This window comes from Miscanthus floridulus, chromosome 4, assembly GCF_019320115.1.
Source record: "Miscanthus floridulus cultivar M001 chromosome 4, ASM1932011v1, whole genome shotgun sequence".
In the NCBI taxonomy this organism is placed as follows: domain Eukaryota; kingdom Viridiplantae; phylum Streptophyta; class Magnoliopsida; order Poales; family Poaceae; genus Miscanthus; species Miscanthus floridulus.
The window spans coordinates 96,313,033-96,336,908 of record NC_089583.1 but is presented as its reverse complement, the minus strand read 5'-3'; the positions used below and the strand labels follow the sequence as shown (position 1 = coordinate 96,336,908).

General features: G+C 44.7%; 3 protein-coding genes and 1 pseudogene across 4 annotated transcripts; all 4 read left to right on the top strand.

Annotated features, from left to right (window-relative positions):
- Positions 1-7,354: 7,354 nt before the first annotated feature.
- LOC136552218 (uncharacterized) lies at positions 7,355-10,021 on the top strand. Of its 2 annotated transcripts, none has more exons than XM_066543753.1 (4): positions 7,355-7,562; positions 7,638-9,196; positions 9,273-9,497; positions 9,574-10,021. In XM_066543753.1, exons 1-4 carry the CDS (start codon positions 7,365-7,367, stop codon positions 9,782-9,784), a joined length of 2,193 nt encoding a protein of 730 aa, XP_066399850.1. In that variant the 5' UTR covers positions 7,355-7,364; the 3' UTR covers positions 9,785-10,021. The 2 variants fall into 2 exon arrangements, with proteins under 2 accessions (XP_066399850.1, XP_066399849.1); XM_066543752.1 differs by having other exon boundaries at positions 9,568-10,021.
- A 1,502-nt stretch (positions 10,022-11,523) lies between these two features.
- On the top strand, positions 11,524-14,562 carry LOC136552217 (acyl carrier protein 2, chloroplastic-like). Its single transcript, XM_066543750.1, has 4 exons — positions 11,524-11,757; positions 13,105-13,203; positions 13,762-13,884; positions 14,173-14,562. The coding sequence occupies exons 1-4, from the start codon at positions 11,539-11,541 to the stop codon at positions 14,308-14,310; spliced, it is 579 nt and encodes a 192-aa protein (XP_066399847.1). The 5' UTR covers positions 11,524-11,538; the 3' UTR covers positions 14,311-14,562.
- Positions 14,563-18,996: 4,434 nt separating this feature from the next.
- Positions 18,997-19,744, top strand: LOC136552216 (uncharacterized). Its single transcript, XM_066543749.1, has one exon. It carries the CDS (start codon positions 19,091-19,093, stop codon positions 19,676-19,678), a length of 588 nt encoding a protein of 195 aa, XP_066399846.1. The 5' UTR covers positions 18,997-19,090; the 3' UTR covers positions 19,679-19,744.
- A 1,604-nt stretch (positions 19,745-21,348) lies between these two features.
- LOC136548857 (uncharacterized) lies at positions 21,349-23,144 on the top strand (annotated as a pseudogene).
- The last annotated feature ends 732 nt before the right edge of the window (positions 23,145-23,876 follow it).

Here is a 23,876-nt window from a genome sequence, read left to right as displayed (position 1 = left end):
TAGATAGATTATCTTTTGCATAGGTTTTGCTAAAGGTTGGAAAAGAGGCCATAGTTTAGAGTTAGAATTTTTTAAGTTGCCTAATTCACCCCCCCCCCCTCTTAGATGTCATGGTCCCTTCAATTGGTATCAGAGCCGGTTGGATCATATTTGGACCTTTGGCTTAACTGTCGTTGAGCCGACGCTATTGTAGAGTGGTTGGGATAGATACCGTTAGGCCTCCATAATTTGACGGCACTAACTTCCTATACTATAAAGATAGAATGGCTTGCCACCTTGAGGCAGTTGATTTGGGTGTATGGAGAGTCACTCATGACGGGATGAAACCCATCAAGAATCCCAAAAAACCCACAAAGAGTGACGAAAAAGAAATGCATTTCAATGCTAGAGCTAAGAATTGCTTGTTTGAATCTTTTAGCATGGATGTGTTTAACCAAGTGTTCACCTTAAATACGGCACATGAAATTTGGTTAAAACTCCAAGAGCTCCATGACGGCACAAGTAATGTCCGTGAGCAAAAACATTGTCTAGCCAAGCAAAATTATAATTCATTTGCTATGAATGATGATGAGCTTGTTCGTGATATGTATTCTCGATTGAATCTAATCATCAATGAGCTCCATTCAATAGGATTATTAAAGCTAAATGATGCGGACATCGTGAGGAAGATCATCTCCGTTCTACCTCAAAAGAAATATGCAAGCATCATAACCATCATTCACAACATGGAGAACTTGAGCACCATGACCCCGGGCATTGTCATTGGAAAGCTAGTGGCATTTGAAATATCACGTAAGATGGGTCAAGGAGAAGCATCTTCATCAAGCAAAGGCAAAGCTCTTGCTTGTAGTGAGAAGAAAAAGATGAAGGGCAAGAAAGTTGAGTCAAGCTCAAGCTCCTCAAGTGAAGAAGAAGATGAGGATGATGATGATGATAAAGATTCAAGTGATGATGATCAATCTTCCTCCTCCACCTCCGACCTTGATAAAGAATCAATCAAATTAATCAACAAGGTAGAGAAAATGATCCAAAGGCTCAATGTCAAGGGTGTACCCATCCAAATTCAAGATCTCATTTTCACCAATCAAAGAAATGAGTAAAGAAATAGAGGATGCTACGGATGCGGCGAGATGGGGCACTTTATGGAAGTTTGTCCAAACAAGCCTACACCCAAGGCAAAGAAGAAGACGTGCAAGAACAAAGCCCTCACATCAACAAAGTCATGGGATGATTCTTCAAGTGAAGAAGATCATCACAAGAGGCAAGGGCGCAAGCACTCATCATCAAGCTCTTCTCGTGTGTGCCTTATGGCACGAGGTAATGAAAGCTCATCCTCTAGTAAGAGCGATAGTGACGATGATTTGCCTTCTTATAATACAATTGTGCAACAAAATCTTAAATATGCTAAAGTTTGTACTAGTCAACAAAAAAAGCTCAAAACTTTAAAAGAACTAGGTAGTTCATAAGAAGCATACAAGAATTTGCTTGAACAATATGAAAACGTTGCAAATCTCAATGTTGAACTATCTACTAAAATTGAGCAACTTGAGGCTAGTGCAACAACAAGTGCATGCACAATTAATGATAAGCAACTTGAAAAGAAAAATGAAAAATTAAAAGAAAAGTTAGCTATTTCACAAAATGATTATCAAAGTTTGCTTGCTAAAATGGAAATCATGTGCAAACATTGTGATGAGCTAACAAATAAAGTTGCTAATATTGAGGCCATCAAAAATACCCCCACCAAGGCATCTAAAAAAATAACATAATTAAAAAGGATGCATCTACCTCTTGCAATAATTTATGTTTAGACTCACCTTTGTGCAACCAAGCTTGTGTTGAGAAAGTGATTGTAGATACATGCACACAAGAGGTTGCAAAAAAGAATGAGCAACTCAAACAAGAAGTAGCTCGCCTCACCAAGGACTTGACTCAAGTGAAAGGCAAGGCGAAGCAAACCCAACTTCATCAAGATAACACCATCAAAGGGGTGAAGAAGCTTGATGAAGGACAAACCGTGGTTTGCTACGTGTGCCACAAAGAAGACCACAAGTCCTATGAGTGCAAGGTGAAGAATGGGGGAGGAGCAAAGAAGGAGAAAAAGCAAACAAGCAAGCTCTCCAACACCTACACCAACAAGGTGGACAAGAAGGCATCCACACCTTATCTCTTGAAGAAAAAGAAAAATGACAAGGTGGTGGCCATCAAGGTGAACAAGCAAGCCAACAATGGGGTCAAACGCTTTTGGGTGCCAAAGAAAATCATTTCAAATATGAAGAGCACCAAGAAGGTTTGGATCCCGAAAGGGAAGTGAGAAGTCCATCGGACTTTGGGGAATTTGGAGACTTGGCAAAGTATGGGTGCATTTCATGGGGTGCATCTTGATGGACAAAGTCATTGCCAAGTAGGTTAGTGAATACTATGGACCCAAATTCCCCTTCCCATGTTAGGTAACTAGATGTCATCACTTTCAATTAGTATTCATTTCAATTGGTTTTGTCTTTCAATTGATATACTCTTAAAGCATCTAGTTATCTTTCATGCCTATGTTTGCATTTACTTGCTTAAATATTTTGTTATACATTCAATAGGTACATCATATGGTAGGCTTGCTTGGTTTTATTATTAACCCTTGGAGCAAATCTACATAGTTTAAAAATTGTTTAGAAGCACGGCACATAGCTTGTTTTACAATTAATTATCTAATATGTGCTATAGTCCAAATTGTAGATAATCTCTCCCAAATATCATCTTTCAAGTGGTATTTTGATACTTAAACCAATGTGCACAAATTTTACAAGAGTGTTTGCATACCAATGGTCAGTAGCAGTTTCGCGGGAATTTGACCCCAACGGCTACTTTCTCAGTGGGGCTTATAAATACAACCCCCAACCGGCCATTTGAGGTGCGTGGAGCTAAGGAAACATACCAAGAGTGTTGATACACCATTTGAGCGATCTCCATATGCATAGTGCTTAGTGTTTTATTAGGTGATTAGCATAAGTGCTTTGCGAAGTGCTTAGGTTGATTAGACCACCGCTTATGCGCTTGCTCTAGGTGTTTGCCTAGTGTCTAAGTGAGGTTTACATACCTCTTGCCACCCCATGCTTGCGAGCACAAGTGTTGTACATCAAAGGGGCTTGAAGTCTTACAAGATCACACCAACCGCGTTTGTGGTGTGGCCGCCACCATGTACCGGAGGGAACAAGGCCCGCGGCGTTTCGGCCGGAAGCTTGATAGTGAAAATGGCGGGGAGCATCCGGAAGAGGCTTGCCGGAAGGCACGTCGGAGACCCACTTGCGTGTGGGAAAGACCCGTGGCTATCCACAGAGTTACCCGACCGGGAGCTTGGCCCTTGCGAGGGATTCCTTGCGAGGGGCTCCAACGAGGACTAGGGAGAAGCTTGCGTGCTTCTCGATACCTCGGTAAAAATACCGGAGTCATCGACGGGAGTTTGCATATCTCTACCTTGCTCTTTAAGCTTCCGCATTTACATTGATCATATTATTATCATTTGCGGTAGAGATATCAACACACTAGCAAAACCGTAGATGCACATCTAGATAGATTATCTTTTGCATAGGTTTTTCTAGAGGTTGGAAAAGAGGCCATAGTTTAGAGTTAGAATTTTTTAAGTTGCCTAATTCACCACACTCTCTTAGGCATCACGGTCCCTTCAGCTACCCTAATAAACAAGCTATCTTAGGGCTACAAAAATTACAGTAACCATATAATAATACAATGAAGCTACTATAAAAATTTTAGGATTAAAGCTATCACCAATTTACCACAAAAATTCCTACAGTATTTATCCTACTAATATTAAGTACTTCTAAATAATTTGATAGGCCTTAGCATCAACATAGATAGGTATGAACTAACTACATTATCAGGTAGACAATGATTTTAGGAACCTAACAAAATTAGTTTCATAATTTTTGGACATCTACACGAATTTATATTAAATATACAAGTTTAGCTCAGAAACTAAATTAGAAAAACAACAACTAATTCATTTAGAAAAAAAAGAAACACAATTTCACTGCGCGGCCCGCAAGAGACGGCCCACGGTGGGGAAGCCCGCACGCGCTGGCGCTTTTGCAGAAATGCCCCCGTGTTATCCTCTATTAACGTGACGACTATGCGCACTAGTTCTACATACAGTGTTTATGCAAGAAGGCCCCCGTATTAACCCGTCTTCACATCGGAGAGGTCCTCGACGCCTCCGCGATCGCCAACACAACATTGGCTGACACTGGGCCGCTACGCCGGCCAATTGGGGACCCCCTCGACCCATCTAAAGAACCGATGCTCACCTATGGGCCAACACGTAACACTAGGCAGCGATTCAGAGTCCAGAGATGAAGTAGGGTGGCTCCCCCATGGCGGTGGCCAACCTGCGGCGACGACGGCAGCGTTTTGATGAGTCACAACGCTAAAGGAGCAGTAGGGTAGCGGGTAAGCATCAGGGACTCACCACGGACCTGGGCAAGGTGATGGTTCGACCGGAGACTACCCGAGCTGGGCTGGCCACGCGTGTCCGAGCGGTATGGCGGCGCACCATGGCGGACACGGCCATGTTAGTGACATCAGGGTGGCGGTAGAGGTTCCGCTGGTGCGCGTAGGGTGGAGAGGGAGTCAAGGTGAGGCTATTGATGTAGCTGGTTGAGCTCGAACGGCAACTGGAGCGGGTTGCCACCCACAGCGGCCGAACATAGCCTTAACGGCTTGGCGGTGGGGAAACTCCAAAATTGGAGCTCGACCAGGTGCCATTCAAGTCGAGGTGGGGACGGGTAGCTAGGCAGCTTGGTGATGGAGCCAGCGACGCGATGAATCGACTCGAGATGATCTCTCCCTGACAAATTTACCGGCGCGGCTTGGCCATGGTAGCAGAGAGGGAGAGAGAGGTAGGTGGGCTCAGCTCGGCCTTGTCTTGGTGGGACGCGATCGACGTGATCTAGAAGACACGCGTGTAGACGCTACGAACAAAACACGTGTGTCCACGACCGGACACGGTGAGCACAGCCATGTGCGCGCAGCAGTGGCGGGCATCGGACCGGGCCAGCAGCGGTGTAGAAGTGTAGGGGAGGACGGTGTGGGCCCGATGATGAGGCGACGACACCGGCAGCAGCTGCGCCACGGTGCGAAGCAGGGAGGGCAGCAGCACCGCAAGGACACGGGGCCGCAGCGGCAGCAGTACAACAGCGGGGTGGGGCAGGGTGGTCGCGGGGTGCGGTGGCTAGTGGCTGGCTGGGCCAGCGGCCAGCAGCAGGCGCTGTGGCCAAGGGTGACTAAGCCATGGCCAAGTCGCGGCCACGCGCTGTGACCACGCGCCCAGGCCTGACGGCTCAAGCCTGAGTGCGTGCACGAATTTTAAGGCGCCCATAAAAACTAAATGATTGATCTTGGAACCAAGCCACCTTCACCATGCTCAAGAGAGCATATTAAGCTACCCCTAAGAACTAAAACATGGTATTAATCTTTAACTAGATTTCTCGAAATAATTTCGCAAACCCGGTGCTTTTAAACTATTTTTAAAAAGAATTTTCTAAGCCTTGAAGCTAGTTTTTGATTTCAAGTTCCATTTTTAAGTTATTGGAAACACTAGCTAGAAATGTTATTTTTCTACGGCAAAGGTTGCATTGCCATCTATAAAGTTTGTACTCTAAGCTTTATTTAGGTACCACACACATGTTCTATAATATTTTTGCTCATTAAAAATTAGTTTTAACCCTACTTGATATACATGAGCTATTGAATCAACTTTCATTTAGCATTTTTATTATTCATTTTAGGTTACAAGAAATTTATCTGCACACTTTATCACATGCATTATCACATAAACATGGTGCTTATGACATAAGTAAGTAGGTTATTAGGGTGTAACACCGAGGGTGTTACAGCCATTCCTTAACTAACTTTGTGAATTTGGAAAACCCACCTATAGTCCTCTTTATATAACTAGGAATCCTACTAATCTAATTGAGACTTTTACCTCTATATCATTATAAAAGATGGTCGTTTCCCACGTGCCACTAAAAAGTTAAGCTGCACCCAAGTGTCATCCACCTAAACTTTCTTGTCCCCCATGCCATTCCGTCCACCTTCTATTCGGTTTGTAACGTCTGACAGGTCTGACATGTGGGACCGAGCAGGAGAACTGACCATCTTACCCCTTGAGACTGGAGTGCATATACGGTGGGCAAATTGACTGGCATTGACCGCCATCTCACTTCTCTCTCTCGATTCCTCTCTCTCGTCTCTTCCCCAAACCCTAGCGGCGGAGTTCGGATCGGCAGCGGCGGCGGGTGAGCAGCGGCGGTGGCAGTACCCTAGAGGCGTCGCGGCTGGGAGGCAAGAATACCCATCCCAGGTGCTTGTGGCGTCGATTTTTGGAGCTCGTGTGTACTCTGTTCGTCTGCTCATGCAGGTAAGCAGCAGGGCAACAGGTTTTTAGTCATGATAAATATGCATGTCATTGTCAAGCTATAGTGATGCAATAATGAATATCCTTTCTTACGATCTTTATCTAATGATTTAAGCTTCAACGTATTTCCTCTAGCTTGAGCTAATTTATTTGCATGAGGAAATTTACACGGCTTCTACTCTGAATGTTTAGTGTGTCCAAAAATTGCGTGCTCCTATGTAAGATGGACGCAGACAGTAGCTTCAACCTAGAAATCCGGATTGTTGCTCCCAATGCGCGTGGTCGGTGGTACTCGTTGGACATGGTTGTGGATGCTGACCGGACTAACTTCAGAGATTTGTTTGGGTCCGTTGTCGACAAGTGTCCTCCCACGCACGGTGATGTAGCTCGAATGTTTTATTTGTGTCTGGACAGTAAGCTCCATGTTGAAGTCTGCAAAGACCAAGACTTGGTTGAAATGTTTGCCAAAAACAAGGCTTCGAAGTGCTGCTACTTGACATTTGCATATACTAGCCCAACTAGTGAGCCTCATCTTCCTGATTGGGAGTTTGGTGACAATGCCCACTCTGTTCAAGCCCCAGTCACCCCTTCAGTCCACTGTCCTAGCATAGCTGAACCAAGCAAAAACACCCAGAGTGTGTCTGTAGTGCCTGAACATGAATCACTTGAAAACCCAAATCCATCCTATGAGCATGTGGGTGTTGATGATGAAGGATTGTATCTCGACCTTGGTCCTGATTATCCCGAACCTTCCAATCCTCATAAGCCAAGACAGCCTGCTACCCCTGAGGCCTATGAATCAGACACTGATGAAGAGTCTGATGTTGATGATCATGATGATGAGAAAGATTATGAAATAGAGGATGTAGATGATATTGTTAAAGATAAACAGCCTGAACAAATGCCTGATGCTGACTATGACAAGAAGGACCCTCCTATGGCAGTAGGCACTGTGTATTCAGACATTAATGCTTTTAGATTGGCTGTAGCTACTCATGCTGTGAGACGTGAGATCCATTATGACATTGAGGCTAGTGACACAGGGAGGTTTAGGGCAAGCTGCAGTTTCAAGGAAGAATTGGGCTGTCGGTGGAGAATTCATGCATCAACTACCAAGGATGGGCGTACTGTAAAGGTATTTTGTTTTACCAAATGTACATTCATTTATTTTTTTAGGGCCTAATGATTGTAAGGACTGTTTCTTTTTTAGGTGAAGAAGAATCCATTTGGCCATGACTGTCAGAGTGCCAGGAGGACTGGAGTCTGTGTAGGAGTCACACAGTTTTGGGTGTGTCATCAAGTGATTGATTGGCTGAAGGAAGATGGGACTCTGGGTGCCAAAGAACTGCAGAAGAAGTTGAATGCTGAATTTGGGATCTGGGTGCCCTACAGGAGAGTGTACAAAGGTAAAAACCTTGCCATGGATAAGCTGTATGGGCCTTGGGACAAAAGCTTTGATAACCTATTTAGACTTAAGGCTCAGTTAGAGGAAAGCAGTCCTGGTACTTTTTTTGTCATTGATCACCACACCATCAACAACAAGATAAGGTTTAATAGGCTATTTTTTGCATTGAAGGCTTCTGTTGATGGTTTTTTTAGAGGTTGCAGACCATATCTTGCAGTAGATAGTACATTTTTAACTGGGAGGTTTAGGGGCCAGTTGTGCATTGCCTGTGCAGTAGATGGGCACAACTGGATATTCCCAGTAGCAGTTGGTGTCATTGATTCAGAGACTAATGAGAATTGGGTGTGGTTCATGGAGAGGCTGAAGGAAGCAATAGGCAACCCAGATGGACTTACTTTCAGTACAGATTGTGGACAGGCAGTGATGCATGGAGTTAGTGAGGTTTTTCCAGGATGTGAACATAGAGAGTGTATGTATCATCTAGTACAAAATTTCAAGAAGAGATACAGTGGAAAGATTTTTGATGATCATTTATGGGCAGCTGCATATTCATGGAGCCCATACATGTTTAATAAACACTATCAGGCAATGGCTCAAGCCAAACCAGAGGCTATGGTATATCTCCAAGAGACTCACAAGAAAAAGTGGACTAGGAGCCAGTTCTTCACTAGTTCAAAGGTGGACTATGTCACTAATAACTTGGCTGAGTCCTTCAATAATTGGATAAAGCCTGAGAAAGGGAAGCACCTGGATGACTTGATGGACACCATTAGACAGAAGATATTAATCAAGTGGAATCATAGGAAGAGGGTGGCAAGGACATTTGAAGGCAAGATTTTACCTCATATTGTGAAGAAGCTGAGAGAAGACAGTTTCAACCTTGACATAGAAGTGATCACAAGCTCACTTGAAGGTGTTGCAGAAGTTTGTGCTAAGGGGGGCAGTTCATTTAGGTTTGTGGTTGACTTAGGTAATAGAACATGTTCATGTAATGCTTGGCAAGGGTCAGGAATACCCTGCAAACATGCTATTGCGTACATCACTTCAATTCCTGGAGCAAAACTAGAAGACCATGTAGATGAGTACTTTTCTATCCAGAAATTCAAAGAAGCTTATGCAGGCTCTGTCCCATGTATTCCTGACAAGTCCATGTGGCCCAAAGCCACACATGGGTTCTTCATGCACCCTCCATTGCTTAAGTCAACAGCAGGAAGAAGGAAAAATAGGATGAAAGGGGCTCTGGAGGGAGGAAGTGGGAAGAAGAAGAAAAAACATGAGTGTCCCATATGCCATGAATTGGGGCATCACTGGTACACTTGCAAGAATGGGGATCCAGCAGACATAGCTGCAATGGAGGCAGAAAGGTAATCAAATACATCTACATAAATAAAACTATCATTTAACTAAACTATATTTTCTATTAACAATTGTCTTTTGCAGAGGTCTCCCAAAGAAAAGGCAGAAGAAAGCAGCTAGTACCAATACAGAGACTAGCCTTGTGGTGGCCACTCCATCAACAGGGATGGTATTCCCACACAATGAGGCAGTGGCCAATGCTGCAGAAAAGAAGAGGAAGAGCAAATCATCTTCTTCAACAACTTCCAAGAAAAAGAAGGCATCAGCTAGCACTGCACCATCAACAACTCCAAACACCCTATCTGGCAGGTATGTTTTTCCTATAGTTCTACAATTTCCCATTGTAATGAAGCTTGTTCCAATAACTGGTATTTGATAGTAACAGGTCTGGAACTGGTTCCAATGAACTAGTCTCCCTCCAGGCATCAACTGCAACAGTGCAGACACCACCATTGGAGGTTGTTCTGCCCCAGAGTTCACCAAGGAAGAAGATAGCAGTGAAGAAGAAGCTGACACCTAAGAAGCCTCCCCTTGTACCAGCAAGCCCAGCCAGTCCAGCTTCAAATACCAGGAGCAAGAAGGTAATGCTGGAATGAAAGGTGTCTGCCTGATTGTTGTGTGGGGATGTCTTTTGGCCTCATTTGCTTTTGTGGCTGTTTTGCTAAAGCTGTGCCTGGTGCCTGCTTTTGGATGAGTAGTACATGAGCTACTGCTGTTTGCTGTGCCTGCTGGCATCATTTCATTTTGGCTTAACTAGAACTTAATGTCTGGATGAAGCACTTATGTGCCTGCTGTAATGTTGGTGACATGTTGAAAACTTTAGCTAATGCGTTGAAAACCAGTGACCAAATGTTGGTCTATGAACCATATTATTATTATATATTGTGTTAAATATTATTATTATATATTGTGTTCATTTCTTGTGTTGGCATCACGTACATACTCCAGTTTTTTTGGCATTAAAAAAAGATGCACATTAATTCATATGTTCATGCATCACGTACATACTTCAGTTTTTTTTTGCGCCAACACAACTACCTAGCTCGGCCATGGAGTGGCACAGAAGGACAATGGTGATTTTGATCCGCCTCTATGGCCTCAGGGCAAGCAGGTCTTTTCTCCATGCCGTTTCCCTCCGTTAGAGTGCAAAGTGGATGGAATGGCCTGGGATACAAGAAAGTTTAGGTGGATGACGTATGGGTGCGGCTCAATTTTTTAGTGGCATGTGGGAAACGACCATCTTTTATAATGGTACAGAGGTAAAAGTCTCAATCTAATTCGATCTCTCCGATTTCGGGTGACTAGAAATATTAATCTAAATAGGAAAAATATAATAATATGGACAACTAGAAATCTTAATCCAATTATATCTCTCCAACTTCGAGTAACCGAAATAGGAATCTTAATCCAAATGCAAAAATATAAGAATATAAATCTAATAAAGAGGAACGAAGGGTATAATTTCTTTGTTTACTTTCTTTTCTGTTTTTTTTTCACTTTTTTCTGGTTTGTCCATTTTAACTTGCTCCGAGTGGCTCCACTTTTTTGATTTTATTTTTATTATTTTCTCCACCTGGTTTTTTCTTGTTCTAATAAATATAATAAGAGTAAAAACAAATAATAAATAAGAGAGCACATCCATTTTAATCTTTGACTCATTAAGAAACAAATATTTTTATTATTAATTTAATTTATTTTTTGACTTAGACTTATGATCCGTGTTATAACTCACTACATATTGGATTCCGTTGCAACACACGTATATGTTTGTTTTTGCTAGTCTTAATAAAATGTGCAACGCGCGTTCTTAAAAAAAAGGAATTCTTAAATCTTCACATTCTAGATGCAACGTTCGCATCAACCCCGGCTATGTTGTGCACTCGTGCGTGCCCATACGACATTCGCAATCAGTAGGCGATCTCTCCCCTAGGCTGTCCAGTTGGACTTCCTTGCGACAACAGGCTGGAAATCGCAGAAGTCCTCTTTTTTTTTTTTTTTTTTTTTTTGAGATATGGAAATCGCAGAAGTCTCTCATCATGCGAGTCGGAATTTGCAGTGAGCGGAGCAGCCCACGCCGGGCGGATCCTGGCACGTACGCGCGGCGGCGGAGGCGCGGAGCCAGCGAGCGAGCCGCCCTGGTCCGTGAGGCCTGGCGCCCTGGCCAGCCTTGACGCAGCCGCGCAGCTTCGGCGTCAGCATGTTCGGCTGTTGGTTATATACGATCGTAAATTATTATTATTATTAGTTGGAATGGTGGCTAGAGAAAAATACTATTCTGCGGTAAATTTACGAAGCCAACAGGCCTGGCCTCGTGCGCTCCGCCCGTCCCCGAGTCGCATCGATACGCCCGATGCGCACACAGCTCCGCCCATGTCCCCACCCCGAGTATATACTACGGCCCGCCACCTTCCCTAGCCCCTTCGCCCACCCGCTCACCCGGTCTCCTGCAACTCTCATTTCTCCCGAGCCCCGCCGCGAGCATCCACTCGCCGCCGCCGCCGCCGCCTTTCCGGCTTCGTCCATGGCTTCCCTCACCGGATCCGCTCTCTCCTTTGCGAGGCCCGTCAAGGTATAGCGCCGGATCACCTCTCGAGTTGTCTGATCTGTGAGATAATCCGATTACGGGTAGGTCTTTAGCTTTAGCGGCGCAGGGTTTCGGTTGTTGCGCCGGTTGCGATTTCTCTTCTCTGGTTTATGTCTGCGTGCTTATTGGTTCATCTACCGGGGTCTTTTCTCGTTTGCGATGCCCTTTGATGCGAAGCCATTCACTGTGATCATATCGGTCGATTGTAGAGTTCAAATCGATAGATCTGTGCTGACATAAGTTTATGCGCTCGCTTCTTCATCGTTTGGGTTAGTGGCGCAGTGTCCGTGGTGTTTATGGACCCTGTACCCGAATGTTTGTGGAGTCAAAAGTTGTGTTCGGGCGTACCCGTACCATGAGATTTTTGGAATTTTCTACCTTGATTGAACTTGGAGTCAAATTTAATATAGTCTCACCTGACTCAATGATTTAGGGGTATATTGGTGACGAATCTTTCCATGCTTATCATGTACTGACACCTTCATGCTTACACCCTTAACCACCTGTGTATCATTAACGGTTCATTCGTGATTTAAGACATGCTCCTTTTATGTGGACTGATGTCTACATACTTGGTTCCTAGTGTCTCAGAAGAATAGCTAATTTGCATATTTTAGGTTGGTGGAGTCAGGAAACTGAGTCAGGAAACTATAAAGGATATTGATTCTTTTTCACATAAAGGACAATGCAAAATACGATGCGTGGCTGTTAGGGCCCCTCAGTTGACGTGAAGGATGTTAACCTATGTGCCTGGATATGCTAAAATATGTGCAAATAGTTTGAAAGTCTGGGTTTCAGATAAGGAAGTACTCTGTACTCATGCTCATCATATATATTCTAATTATTGTACTCATGTCATGTAGCACCTTCAAAAGCACAATTCAGTATGTATTTTTGTTCTTGCTCTGCGAGTGGATTGACATTCGACCAAAAAGTGTTATATTCTTTTCAAAGTTTGAACTAACACAAAATCTAGTGGCCATATGTGGTCTGGTGAACCTTTTCTTCTGTAGTTCTGTGTTACCGTTTGGTTGAAAACAAAAGGAACATTTTGGATAATATGCGAAGAGATAAGCTGAGATTCATTTTATTCTGTGTAGCATGCTGCTATAACTATCTTTGAGTTTGGTGTGTACTTGTTCGCTTTTCTTCTCAATAAGCTTGTAATGTAATAGTACATGGCAATGGTTCTACAATAAGCTTGAATCAATGATACATAGTCAAGTGGACAATGTGATAAAAAAATAAGTCAAGTGGACAATTTGAAGCAATGGTTTATGCTGTCTGGACTTAGTTCTCATATCTTACGATGTTACCTTTGGTGTTTCACAGGCAATCAGCATCAAGTCTGCCTCTTTCTCTGGTTTAAGGAAGGATAATGTAGCCTTCCGCCTGCAGCCTGTGTCACAAAGATTCGTGGTCTGCTGTCCTGTAAGTAACTAATTGTTGTACTATGGATCTGTAACCACATATATTGATAACTAATTGTTGTACTATGGATCTGTTACCACATAAATTGATCACTGCATGCTGTCCTGTAAGTAACTAATTTTTGTACTATGGATCTGTAACCACATAAATTGATCACTGCATGATGCTGCAGCTATGCATCTCCATTTAATTTCTTTTCTATGTCATATGCCAATTGTTTCAACTACTTTGTTTGGCTTCTGAAGAGATTTTGTATGCATTGTGCACTAAAGTGCTTCCATTATGTACTTGATTGCATTTTTGTGATTACATAGCTCTGATGAAAGGAATTTTCAAGAGAATTCCTGAAGTATTTTTATCCTTTTATTCCTTTGCATTTGGCACCCCTGGATTTTTCTTTGACGTGTAGCTTCTGGTGTGGCTGTAAAACGTCCCATCACATTGTGTTTGTGTTTTTAGCTGGTAGATTATACTGGTGCAATCTTCTTTAAGCTGAAGTTTGTGTTACCTAATGATTATGATCTTTCTATTGTTGCTGTAAAATATGCACTTGACCAGGCTAAAAAGGAGACCGTGGATGAGGTTTGTAAGATTGTCAAGAAGCAGCTTGCACTTGCTGATGGCACTGAAGTTTGTGGCTCCTCTAAGTTTCAAGAACTTGGTGCTGATTCATTGGACACTGTAAGTGAACTATAACACACTTTTAAGTTTTCAACAACTGAATTTATCTATTTAATTTTTTCGTATGGTTCTTGGGTAGCAATACAACAATTTAGTTTATCTACTTAATTTTTTCCCTTGAACAGTTGTTATTACTTATACCTAATTCTGGACCGAAGTTTATGCAAACTTCTATTGCCATTTGTGTTTTTAAGTATATACTGTGGTTACTCTCTCATCTTGTATTTTCTTGGGCTCGCCCTTTTCTTTCCTAGAGAGACTAATTCTTCCATGGATATGTTTTTTTAGGTTGAGATTGTTATGGGCCTTGAGGAGGCTTTCAAGATCACTGTGGAGGAGTCAAGCGCGCAGTCAATCGCAACTGTTGAAGATGCTGCTAATCTCATCGATGAACTTGTTGCGGCAGAAGCAGCAAAAGCAAAATAATCGCATTAAACTCATGGTCGTAGTGCTTTGGGTGCTTACCCTGCTCCTGTACCAGCGCATCCCTTCTTGTTCTATGCCCCTCTTGTTCTATCCCCCTTGCATACTAGATTTTGTACCCTGGAGAGCTGTTTCTTTGTCATAACTGTCATTGTGGATCTCGCGATATTATTATATTGAGGCTTTTGTGCTTGTTTGAAGAAAAAAAAATTGTTGCGATATATATGTTATTATATTGAATGAAGCTTTGGCGCATGTTCAGGGAAATTTTTGTTGTTGCTATGCATTTAAGTGTCGGATTGAGGATACTAAGCTACTGGGAGTCTGGAGGTAGAGTACCAAGCCCTGCTAATGACACACTTTTTTTAAAAAAAAAAATCTAACGACACAGGTTAACCCTTTCTTCCCGGCTAAGATGCTAAGCAAGCTTTTTTTAGAAGATAGATGCTAGGCATGCTAACGGCACAGATTAATCCTCCACTCCATTCCAAATTATTGGGCTTCCTAGGAACAGGAACACAGGAATGCAGATCCTTAGTTTGGTCAGGCCTCCTTTGGAAATTGGAACATAGGAATAGAAAAAAAAAACATCATTCCAAATTATTTGGCTTTCTTGGAATAGGAATGCAGAACAAAACATGGCTTTCTTTGAAACATAGGAATAGAAAAAAAAACATACAGGCATTTTTGGAGCATAGGAATAGAAAAAAAAACATATATAGGCTCGTCTTCCAAAAAGACATACATAGGCCCGGCTTCAAAAAAAAAACATAGGCTCCTACTTTCTTTGGAACAAATGAGAGCACAATAATAGAAAAAAAAACATAAAAATTAGGTAGGAATACAGTGGCAAAGAAGATGATTGGAAATCATGCGAATTTTAAAAGGGCCATCGTTTGGATAGGCCCAAAACATAGTTAGGCCCGCCCCTTAGGATTGAAAAAGAAATCAGTGGTGCATATGAAATCTAACTCACGAGAGATGTGTAGTTTTCCTTTCTAACTATTACTCCTAAATTTATGCAGCAGACACATACGCTTGGATGATTTTGCATGCACACCTTGTGAATGCATGATAGGTGCCCACCACTGTCCCATGGAGACTGTTTTCACCTCTTTGGAGCACATCAACACAAAAACACATAAATAAAAGTGTCGGGTACCGTAGAACCGGGTACCCCGAGCGAACATCAAAAGGGTCACTTAAGTCCCATCAAAAAACAAAGCTGGAAGGTAAGCCGTGGGCCCCTCACTAGCCACGTCCGAGCCCACCAGGCTCTCCGCCTCGCCTCGAGCCTCGCGCAGGGGGTCTCGGCGTCCTGACGCAATCTCCGCCTCGCGCGAGGCTCTTCACGGAAGGCCTCGGCAGGGAGCGCAATTTCCGCCTCGCGCGAGGCCTCTCACGGAAGGCCTCGGCAAGGAGTCCGATCTCCGTCTCACGCGAGGCCTCATTCTCCGTCTCGCGCGAGGCCTCGTCCTCCGTCTCGCGCGAGGCCAGCTTGTCCATAGTCCGTCGCCCCCGCCTCGGCCGGTCTTCCCGACAGCACGTCATGTCCCATTAATACGTCAACCACTCCTGCAATCTCAGCCGGACGATGGCTCGACACCACAGAATGGCCGACGGGACATGAGGTCGCATCGGCCCCATACCGGCTGAGACAGGGCACGGCGGGGATTACCGGTCACTGTACCCTGACGCTGTGCCCGCAATCAGCGCCCACACTGCGCTGTGCCCCGCGATCCCCGCCTCGAAAACAACATTGCACGGACAAACTGGCCCGGGTCATCACCGCCTCCAAGCCAGCGCACCAGATTAGCCGCCCTCTCGGGGCCTCGGCACTGTGCACCAAGGTCTCGGCTATCTCGGGGTTCGTGTCCGCCGAGACCCCCCACTGCGATGCAGCCTCGGCAACGACCAAGCCTCGGTCTCGCGCACAGTCAGTCTACAGCGGCTCGCACGTGCACCGCCGCACCCACTCCGAGGCAGTCCCGGGGCTCCCACGACGCACAGGATCGGATGAGACCAGCACGCCGCCCCAGTGCTCCAAGGACGCACCATTCCGACGACCACGCCACCACAGGAATAGGCCACAGGGCTCGGACGTGCCGCCCCTGTTGGCACGACGCCGTATAGTTAGCACATGTACTGTCCTTGTCCTCCCTTCAACTATAAAAGGAGAGGACTTGGGCCACTTAGACGGGAGGGAGAAGAACACCTTGTAACACACACATACACATCCCAGCCGCTTGAGAGCAACGTCTCAAGCAGCCCACACGACACCTCGCCGAGACCTGGGATCAGCTCCCTCTCTCACCCAGCTTGTAACCCCCTGCTACAAGCACTTCGGTGCAAGGAATACAAGATCGATCTCTCAGACTGGACGTAGGGCATCGATTGCCTGAACCAGTATAAACCTTGTGTCTCTTTGCATCACCATCCGGGATTAGGGGCACGCAGTTCACATTTACTGGTTGGTTGAGGACCCCCGGTCCGAAACACCGACAAAAAGAAACATAAGAATTATGTAGAAGTACAGTGGCAAAACAGATGATTGAAAATCATATAAATTTTGAAGGAATGATTGTTTGGATAGATTGTAGGAAGCATGAAGAATGTTTACCAAGAGATTTGAGTGGATGCTAAGCATATGTAAGGTTTCAGGTATACATGACGGGATGGTCCAAATATAATTTTTGGAACGGGATGATACCGTTTAAATGTTTGGTTTCTGGGTAGGACCATCCTAGTTTTGTATTGGTTCACTAAATTGGTATAGAGGACAAGAATCGGTCGTTCACCATCCTTTGCCACTATGATTTGTGGGACATGACTATCAACCATTCAAAGTAAAGGACTTGACCGTCTAGCATAAGACCTTGAGCTCCCACTATATTTCCATGGCCGGTGAAGGGACGGGGGAGGGCCATGCGCCAATGAAGGAACACGCCAGTCGAGGAGCGCCAGGTGGCCTGGACTGAGGGTTCGCACTTTATGCGCACCTTGCCAAAGGAGCCGAGGTGCAGTGCGGGGAATCGGTATGGGTGGGCAGTCAAAGGCGGCACGCTAGGAGGTCTGCGCCTATGTGCGACGCCCACGGAGGAGTGTGGATGGCGCGGAGGCAAGAGGTTTGGTGGAGGCGAGCTTGAGCGACGAGGCCACCATTGGAGCTTACGCGCGTCCATGTGAACATCGGGAGAGAGGTGCCGACCGAGAAGGGGGCACACCTGGGAAGTGGTTAGGGCGGAAGTAGCGCCAGGTTAGGTGACAACAAAGACGGACACCGGGGAATGGGTGAGAGAGGAAGACGATAACACGGCTAGCCAAACGTAGGTGTGATGCCGTGTGAGATGGCGAGCCCGTCCCCTCATTTCGAGAGGATAGCTTCAACCCAAATAATTGAGGAATATGCTCACAAAGAGATGACACAAACCCTCTCTCTACCCCGTATCCCATCTCTCTCGGTCTCTCAAACCAAACAGACTCTAAGTTTCCTACACTTTTCTCCAAAATAGCATACAAAGGAAAATTTGCTATACTTCCTGTGAACCAAATGACTACTACTATAGTAGCAATTTCTATAGGATTCTAAATCCTATACTTTCCCTATGAACTAAATTGAAGGAGGCTGAACCGTGACTATATATATTGCGTCAAGCATTTGCTTATATATGGTTGTTCTTGATAAGTGGAGCTGTGGTTTGATCCGAGCGAGTTGAAAGCTACTTCATTGAGTTGATGGCACCAGCTAGGCTCAACTCGTAAACCTAAGGTTTTGGTAGAATTGGAATACTAACATCAGTTTGAAGTACATGAGGATATGGGGTTATCCATATAAAAGGCATAAACGCGAGTTATTCAGTAGGCTCATGCTGTGCTTTTTGATGGCATGATGATATTGCTCATTGCGAGTCTGCAAACCGAGGGAAAGGTCATCATTCTGGTTGCAGTCCGCCAAGCACGCGCAGGGACAAACGAAAACGCACGAGCCTCAAGCGTGCTGCTGAGCTGCTCCCCTAGCTAGCCTTACTCACTCGCAGGTACTCCCTCCATTTCAAATTACAAGCCCTCCATTCCAAATTATAACACGTTTCAACTTTTCTAAATATATATATAGTAAAAACAACGTATTTAGAAAAGTCAAAGTGTCTTTGGAATAGATTGAGTACTGGTAAACAAAAAACAATAAAGCCATACAAAGTCAAACGCCCCTAGTTAATTCAATCAAACAATCAAACATGTTAAAAGAAAGGAATCAATCAATTAAGCCTGCTTTCGAGCAGGTTAAACATATGCGAGTAGTGTCCTTATGTTCATCCAAATTCACTGTCATCAAAGAGACAGAGACCATACCATGAGTGGCCCTGCAGACTGCTTGCTGTTGGGGGTGCCGGCCATTGCCGTGGTCGTCGTCAGCTCGAGACGCCGAGCAGTAGTGGCTCTGCCTCTGCAGGAACGAAAAATATTCTGCCATTGTCGGAGCAAATTCCCCGACAGCCATCACCACGGGCTGCACGCCTGCGTGGCTGTCGGCACGGCACACGCAGGCGCGTGCGCGACGACACCCCTGCGCCCATCGATCGATTTGCCTAGCTGAGACCTTTTCGCGCCCGAACAACTTTGTTGCAAGCACAGTAGAAAAGCAGTTATACTATACATAGCTGCTACCTGCCTAGCTCCACCGCAAAGCCGAGCTGCCGAGCAGGAGGGAGCTGGCGGATCGGAGGCGACGAAACCAAGCGCTAGAAAGGAGAGCGAGCTGAGCCCTGAGCTGAGGGGGAGTCGGATGGCGGCTGAGGGGAAGAAGGCGAGGCCGAGGGAGGAGGAGCTCGTGGAGGCCGCGCTGGCCGCGGCGGCCGCAGCGCTGCTCGTGTCGGGCGTTAAGAGGCTGGTGGCGCCGGCCGTGCCCGTGGCGCCGTGGTGGTGGCCCGCGTCGCTCTCGGTGCCATCGCCCGCGCTGTTCCTGCTCCTCAACATCATCATCGCGTCCATCGTCGTGGCGTCCGAGCAGCCGCGGCGGAGAGCGGCAGCGTCTGCGGGCGCCAACGACGAACGGGAGGCGCCGGCGGCGCGGGGAGACGCCGCGAGGAGGGCGAAGAGGACGAGGAGGAGCAAGAAGCGAACGGCGGCCGAGGCCGCCGTTGCGGATGGCTGCTGCATGGCGCTGGTCGTCACGGACGAGCCGATAGAGACGGCGGCGTCGGCGGCGGTGATGAAGGAGGATGTGGCGGCAGATGAGGATGCGGCCGGCAACGCGGAGGAGGTGAACAAGCGGGCTGAGGAGTTCATATCGGCGTTCCGGCACCAACTCAGGGTCGATTCCTTCTCGTCCGGAACCCGGCGAAGCAACGCTAGAACGGCACCATGCCCTTGATACCTTCTGTATGTGTTGCAAACACATATCGGTTTCATCGCCAGTTTCAAAGAATTTTTAATTTGTGTTCCAAGATTATTGTTTTTTTCATTTGAGTTGTAGTTACTCTCTTAAAGTCAGTTTGATATAAATTAGCTCACATGCTTTTTTTAGTGGACCGAGGGTAATGCTCAAAAATTTATAACTTGAACCAAATATATAAGAAAATATTAATTAATATTATGATACGCACTTAATATCATTAGATTATGGTTCTGGATATTATAACTTCCTAACCGTTGGTCCTGTCCGGTCCGGTTCGAGTCCTATTCAATACTAGTTTTTTTTTATTCCTCAGATCTGGTAGTATAAGTTATGATATCGTCTCAACCAAACACACGTACACATACGTGACACAGACCAACACTCACCACTAAGTCACTAGGATGTACACTAGACCTAGAACCTTAAACTACCATATACATATGCCTACAAGATATTTATGAAGGCTCAACTTCACTAGCGACGGGTGCGTTGCCTCCCCTTATATGGTCCATAGGCGCCTGAGGTCCCTGCAACCAGAAGGGGGGGGGGGGGGGGGGACCACAATGAAAAATCAGTGTCGAGTAGGACTCGAACACTGGTCGGTAGGAAGCCAGCCACCGGGCCCTATCACCCGCGCTACGTGTAGTTCTCCTCTCTTTTGTCTTTTTTAGTAGGAAATACTGAGATTCCTTCTAAACTGGATGTCATCTAAAAAGCCAGCCGATAACTAAGCAAAGTAAAAACTTAGTTATTCTCTTATCTAATTAGTGAGGATGAAGATGGTCTTTTGTCCAACTCTTTATTTTGACTGAAATTCGCTTGAATTTCTTATATTCAGGACTGAGGGAGTAAAATCCTAGAGATGCCGGAGGCACATGAAACTAGACGGAAGCTACCTCGGACGGAACCTATACTCGAAAAAACAAATAAAAGTAAAAGTAGCTGCAAAAGGTACGGAACCCGGATGAAACACAAACTTATGCTTAGAACAACTCGCGATACAATATACTAATAAATAATTCTATTTTAAGACATACTGAGTTTTGGAAGAAACTCAGTTGGGGGCGACTTATACAACCCAAAAGGCCCACCACCATCAAAAGAACCCGTCAGAAGCAGAAACAGAGCAGCCTAGTCCCAGCCCAGGAAGTAGTCTTCTAGAGCCTTCCCCCTCCGCAGCGGCGACAGTGATAAGAAAGAAGTCCACATTACCCCCCTCAACTCTTCGTATAGTCTAAAAATCAACCTCCAACTACGGAACCGTGTATCTGCCCCCCCCCCCCCCCAATTACACAAACCGGGTACGTGAACCCCCCACGCCCATTCCAGCTGGTTTTGATCCACACCGTCCTCCACGTCGCCCGGCCCATCGTCCACGTCAGCTTTGGGCTAGATAAAAGGAGGAGAAACAGATCACTCTCCCCTTCCAGCCGCCAGTCCAAACCTAGCAGCTCATGAGCTCACGTTGGTGAATATTAGGTGATTCTGCACCAAATTGAAGGAGATGTGGTAAGACTTGAAGAGATCCTCGGCGATTTAGGTGAGTCCCTTGCCTATATGCTCTAGATCTATATGCTTATCATGATGGGGTCAGGGGCTAAGATTTGTTCTGGTGCTTTGTATACCTCAGATTCTCGTCAGTTTAGATGGATGATATGGATAGCATTGCTGTTAGATTTTATTTTGGAGGAGAGTTTTTCTTTGATGGGAAGAGGATGCATTATATTGGTGGGTCTAAAGGAATGTCTTACATAGATCGGGATTTAATTTCATTGCCTGAGGTTAATGGTCACCTTAGGGATCATGGAGTGGTCTCAGATGAGATTTTGTTGCATTGGTTATGTCCTAGTAAAGACCTAGACAGCGGGCTTTGGGTCTTGCATGATGACAAAGTGTGCCAATTAATGTCAGATTGTGTCACGAGCAATGGAGTTGCAGATGTGTTTGTTGAGTCAATATCAATGCAACTGGAAGCACCTGCAGATGATGAGAGAAGTGATGGTGAAGCAAATGACAATGTAGATGAGAAGGGGAAAGAGCATTTGTTGATGGTGGTGACTGTAGCTCAGATGAAGTGCAATTCATTGGGGAGAAGAAGGTTACTACTATCCAATCCCCTCCTATCAAAACAGAGGAGCCAAACCAGGAGGTGCAGCTATCCAACTACAAGGTTGGAGAGGAACAAGAAATAGACAATAGTTCTGATAGTGATTACCTCCTTCCTAGTGAATTTTGTTCATCAGAAGAGGATGAGGAAGCACAAGAAATCAACAAAAAATTCATGGATTTCAAGAAGAAAGTCAAATATGGTGAATTGAATAGTTTAGATGATGCTATTTTCAAATCTGCTCCTGTCAATGAAATTGGTGAACTTGAAGGCTGCGATCTTGTAGAAGGAAATTCCACTCCATATGGTAACTCTAGTGATGAAGATGAATCATTTGAGGAAGGCCCTGATGGAGAGATTATTAGAAAACAAGATATGTTTCCTAGGTTTGACAGGAAGGCTCATGTTCCTAAATTTTTTATAGGAATGAAGTTCAGTGATAAGAAAGAGTTCAAGGATGCAATTATTAAGTATGGTCTCGCTGAAAGAAAGGTTATGAAATTTGTCAAGGATGAAGGAAATAGGGTTAGAGCTGTATGTGATTGGCCTTTTTTGTCCTTGGGTGTGCCTTTTGAAGAAGACATCTTTGGTAGAGAGTTGGCTTTGTGACTAGCCTGCATGATGAGCATAGCTGCCCCAAAAGGAGAGACAATAAACTAGTGACATCTACAAGAATTGCAGATAGATTTGAGAGTTTGATTAGAGCAAATCCAGCATGGAGCTTACATCACCTTCAAGCAACTGTTCAACAAGAAATGTTTGCAAATGTCAGTTTATCTAAGTGCAAGAGAACCAAAGCAATAGTAATGGCTAGATGGTTGGATAGGACAAAGGGAGAGTACAACAGAGTGTATGACTACCAGGAAGAACTTTTGAGGAGCAATCCAAGAAGCACAATTGTTATAAAGTTAGACAAAGATTATCAAGACCCTATGTTTCAAAGGTTCTATGTGTGCTTAAATGCTTGTAAGAAGGGTTTTTTTGGCAGGATGTAGGAAAGTAATTGGTCTTGATGGCTGCTTCTTAAAAGGAGCAACTGCTGGTGTGCTACTGTGTGCCATTGGTAGGGATGGAAACAACCAAATTTATCCAACTGCTTGGGCTGTGGTTGAGATGGAAACCAATGATTCATGGGACTGGTTCTGTTACTTGTTATGCAAAGACTTGCAAATTGGAGATGGAGATGGTTGGGTCATTATCTCAGATCAGCAAAAGGGAATTCTTAATTTAGTTCAGACTTGGCTTCCTAAAGTAGAGCATAGAAATTGCGCTAGGCATATCTATGCCAACTGGAGGAAGAAATTCAAGAAGAAGGAATACCGGAAGATGTTCTAGAAGTGTGCCAAGGCTCCATGCATAACTCTTTTCAACATTGCCAGGGCTAAGTTAGCTGAGAAGACTCCTCAAGGAGCACAAGCAATAATGAACATAGCTCCACATCATTGGAGCAGGGCATGGATGAAACTAGTGTCAAACTGTGACTCAGTTGATAATAATATATGTGAGTCCTTCAACAAGTGGATCGTTGAAGCTAGGTATCTTCCTATAATTAGTATGCTTGAGGCTATTAGGTGCAAAGTAATGATTATGATCCATGGTATGATCAATAAATCTGCTAGGTGGCAACAAGTAATATGTCCTAACATACTAAGGAAACTGAAGGGAGCTGTGAACTCATCTACTTATTGTCATGCAACTTGTTGTGGAAGAGAATCATATGAAGTGCAACACAATGATCAAAGGTAAAAAAAAGACTTGCTCCTGCAGATATTAGCAATTATCTGGACTGCCATGTTGTCATGCCATTTCCTGCATATACTTCAAAACAAACAAGTTAGATGACTACATTGCAAGCTGTTACATAGTGGACATGTTCAAGAAGACTTATGAGTACTAGTTGCAACCTGTGGAAGGCATGCAAAATTGGCCCACATCTGAAATGGCAAAACCATTGCCACCAAAGCAATTAAAGATGACAGGAAGACCAAGAAAAGAGAGGAGGGAACCTCAAGAGAAGCCAAAGGGCAGAAGATTGTCCAAGAGAGGAAATGTTATCAGGTGCAGGAA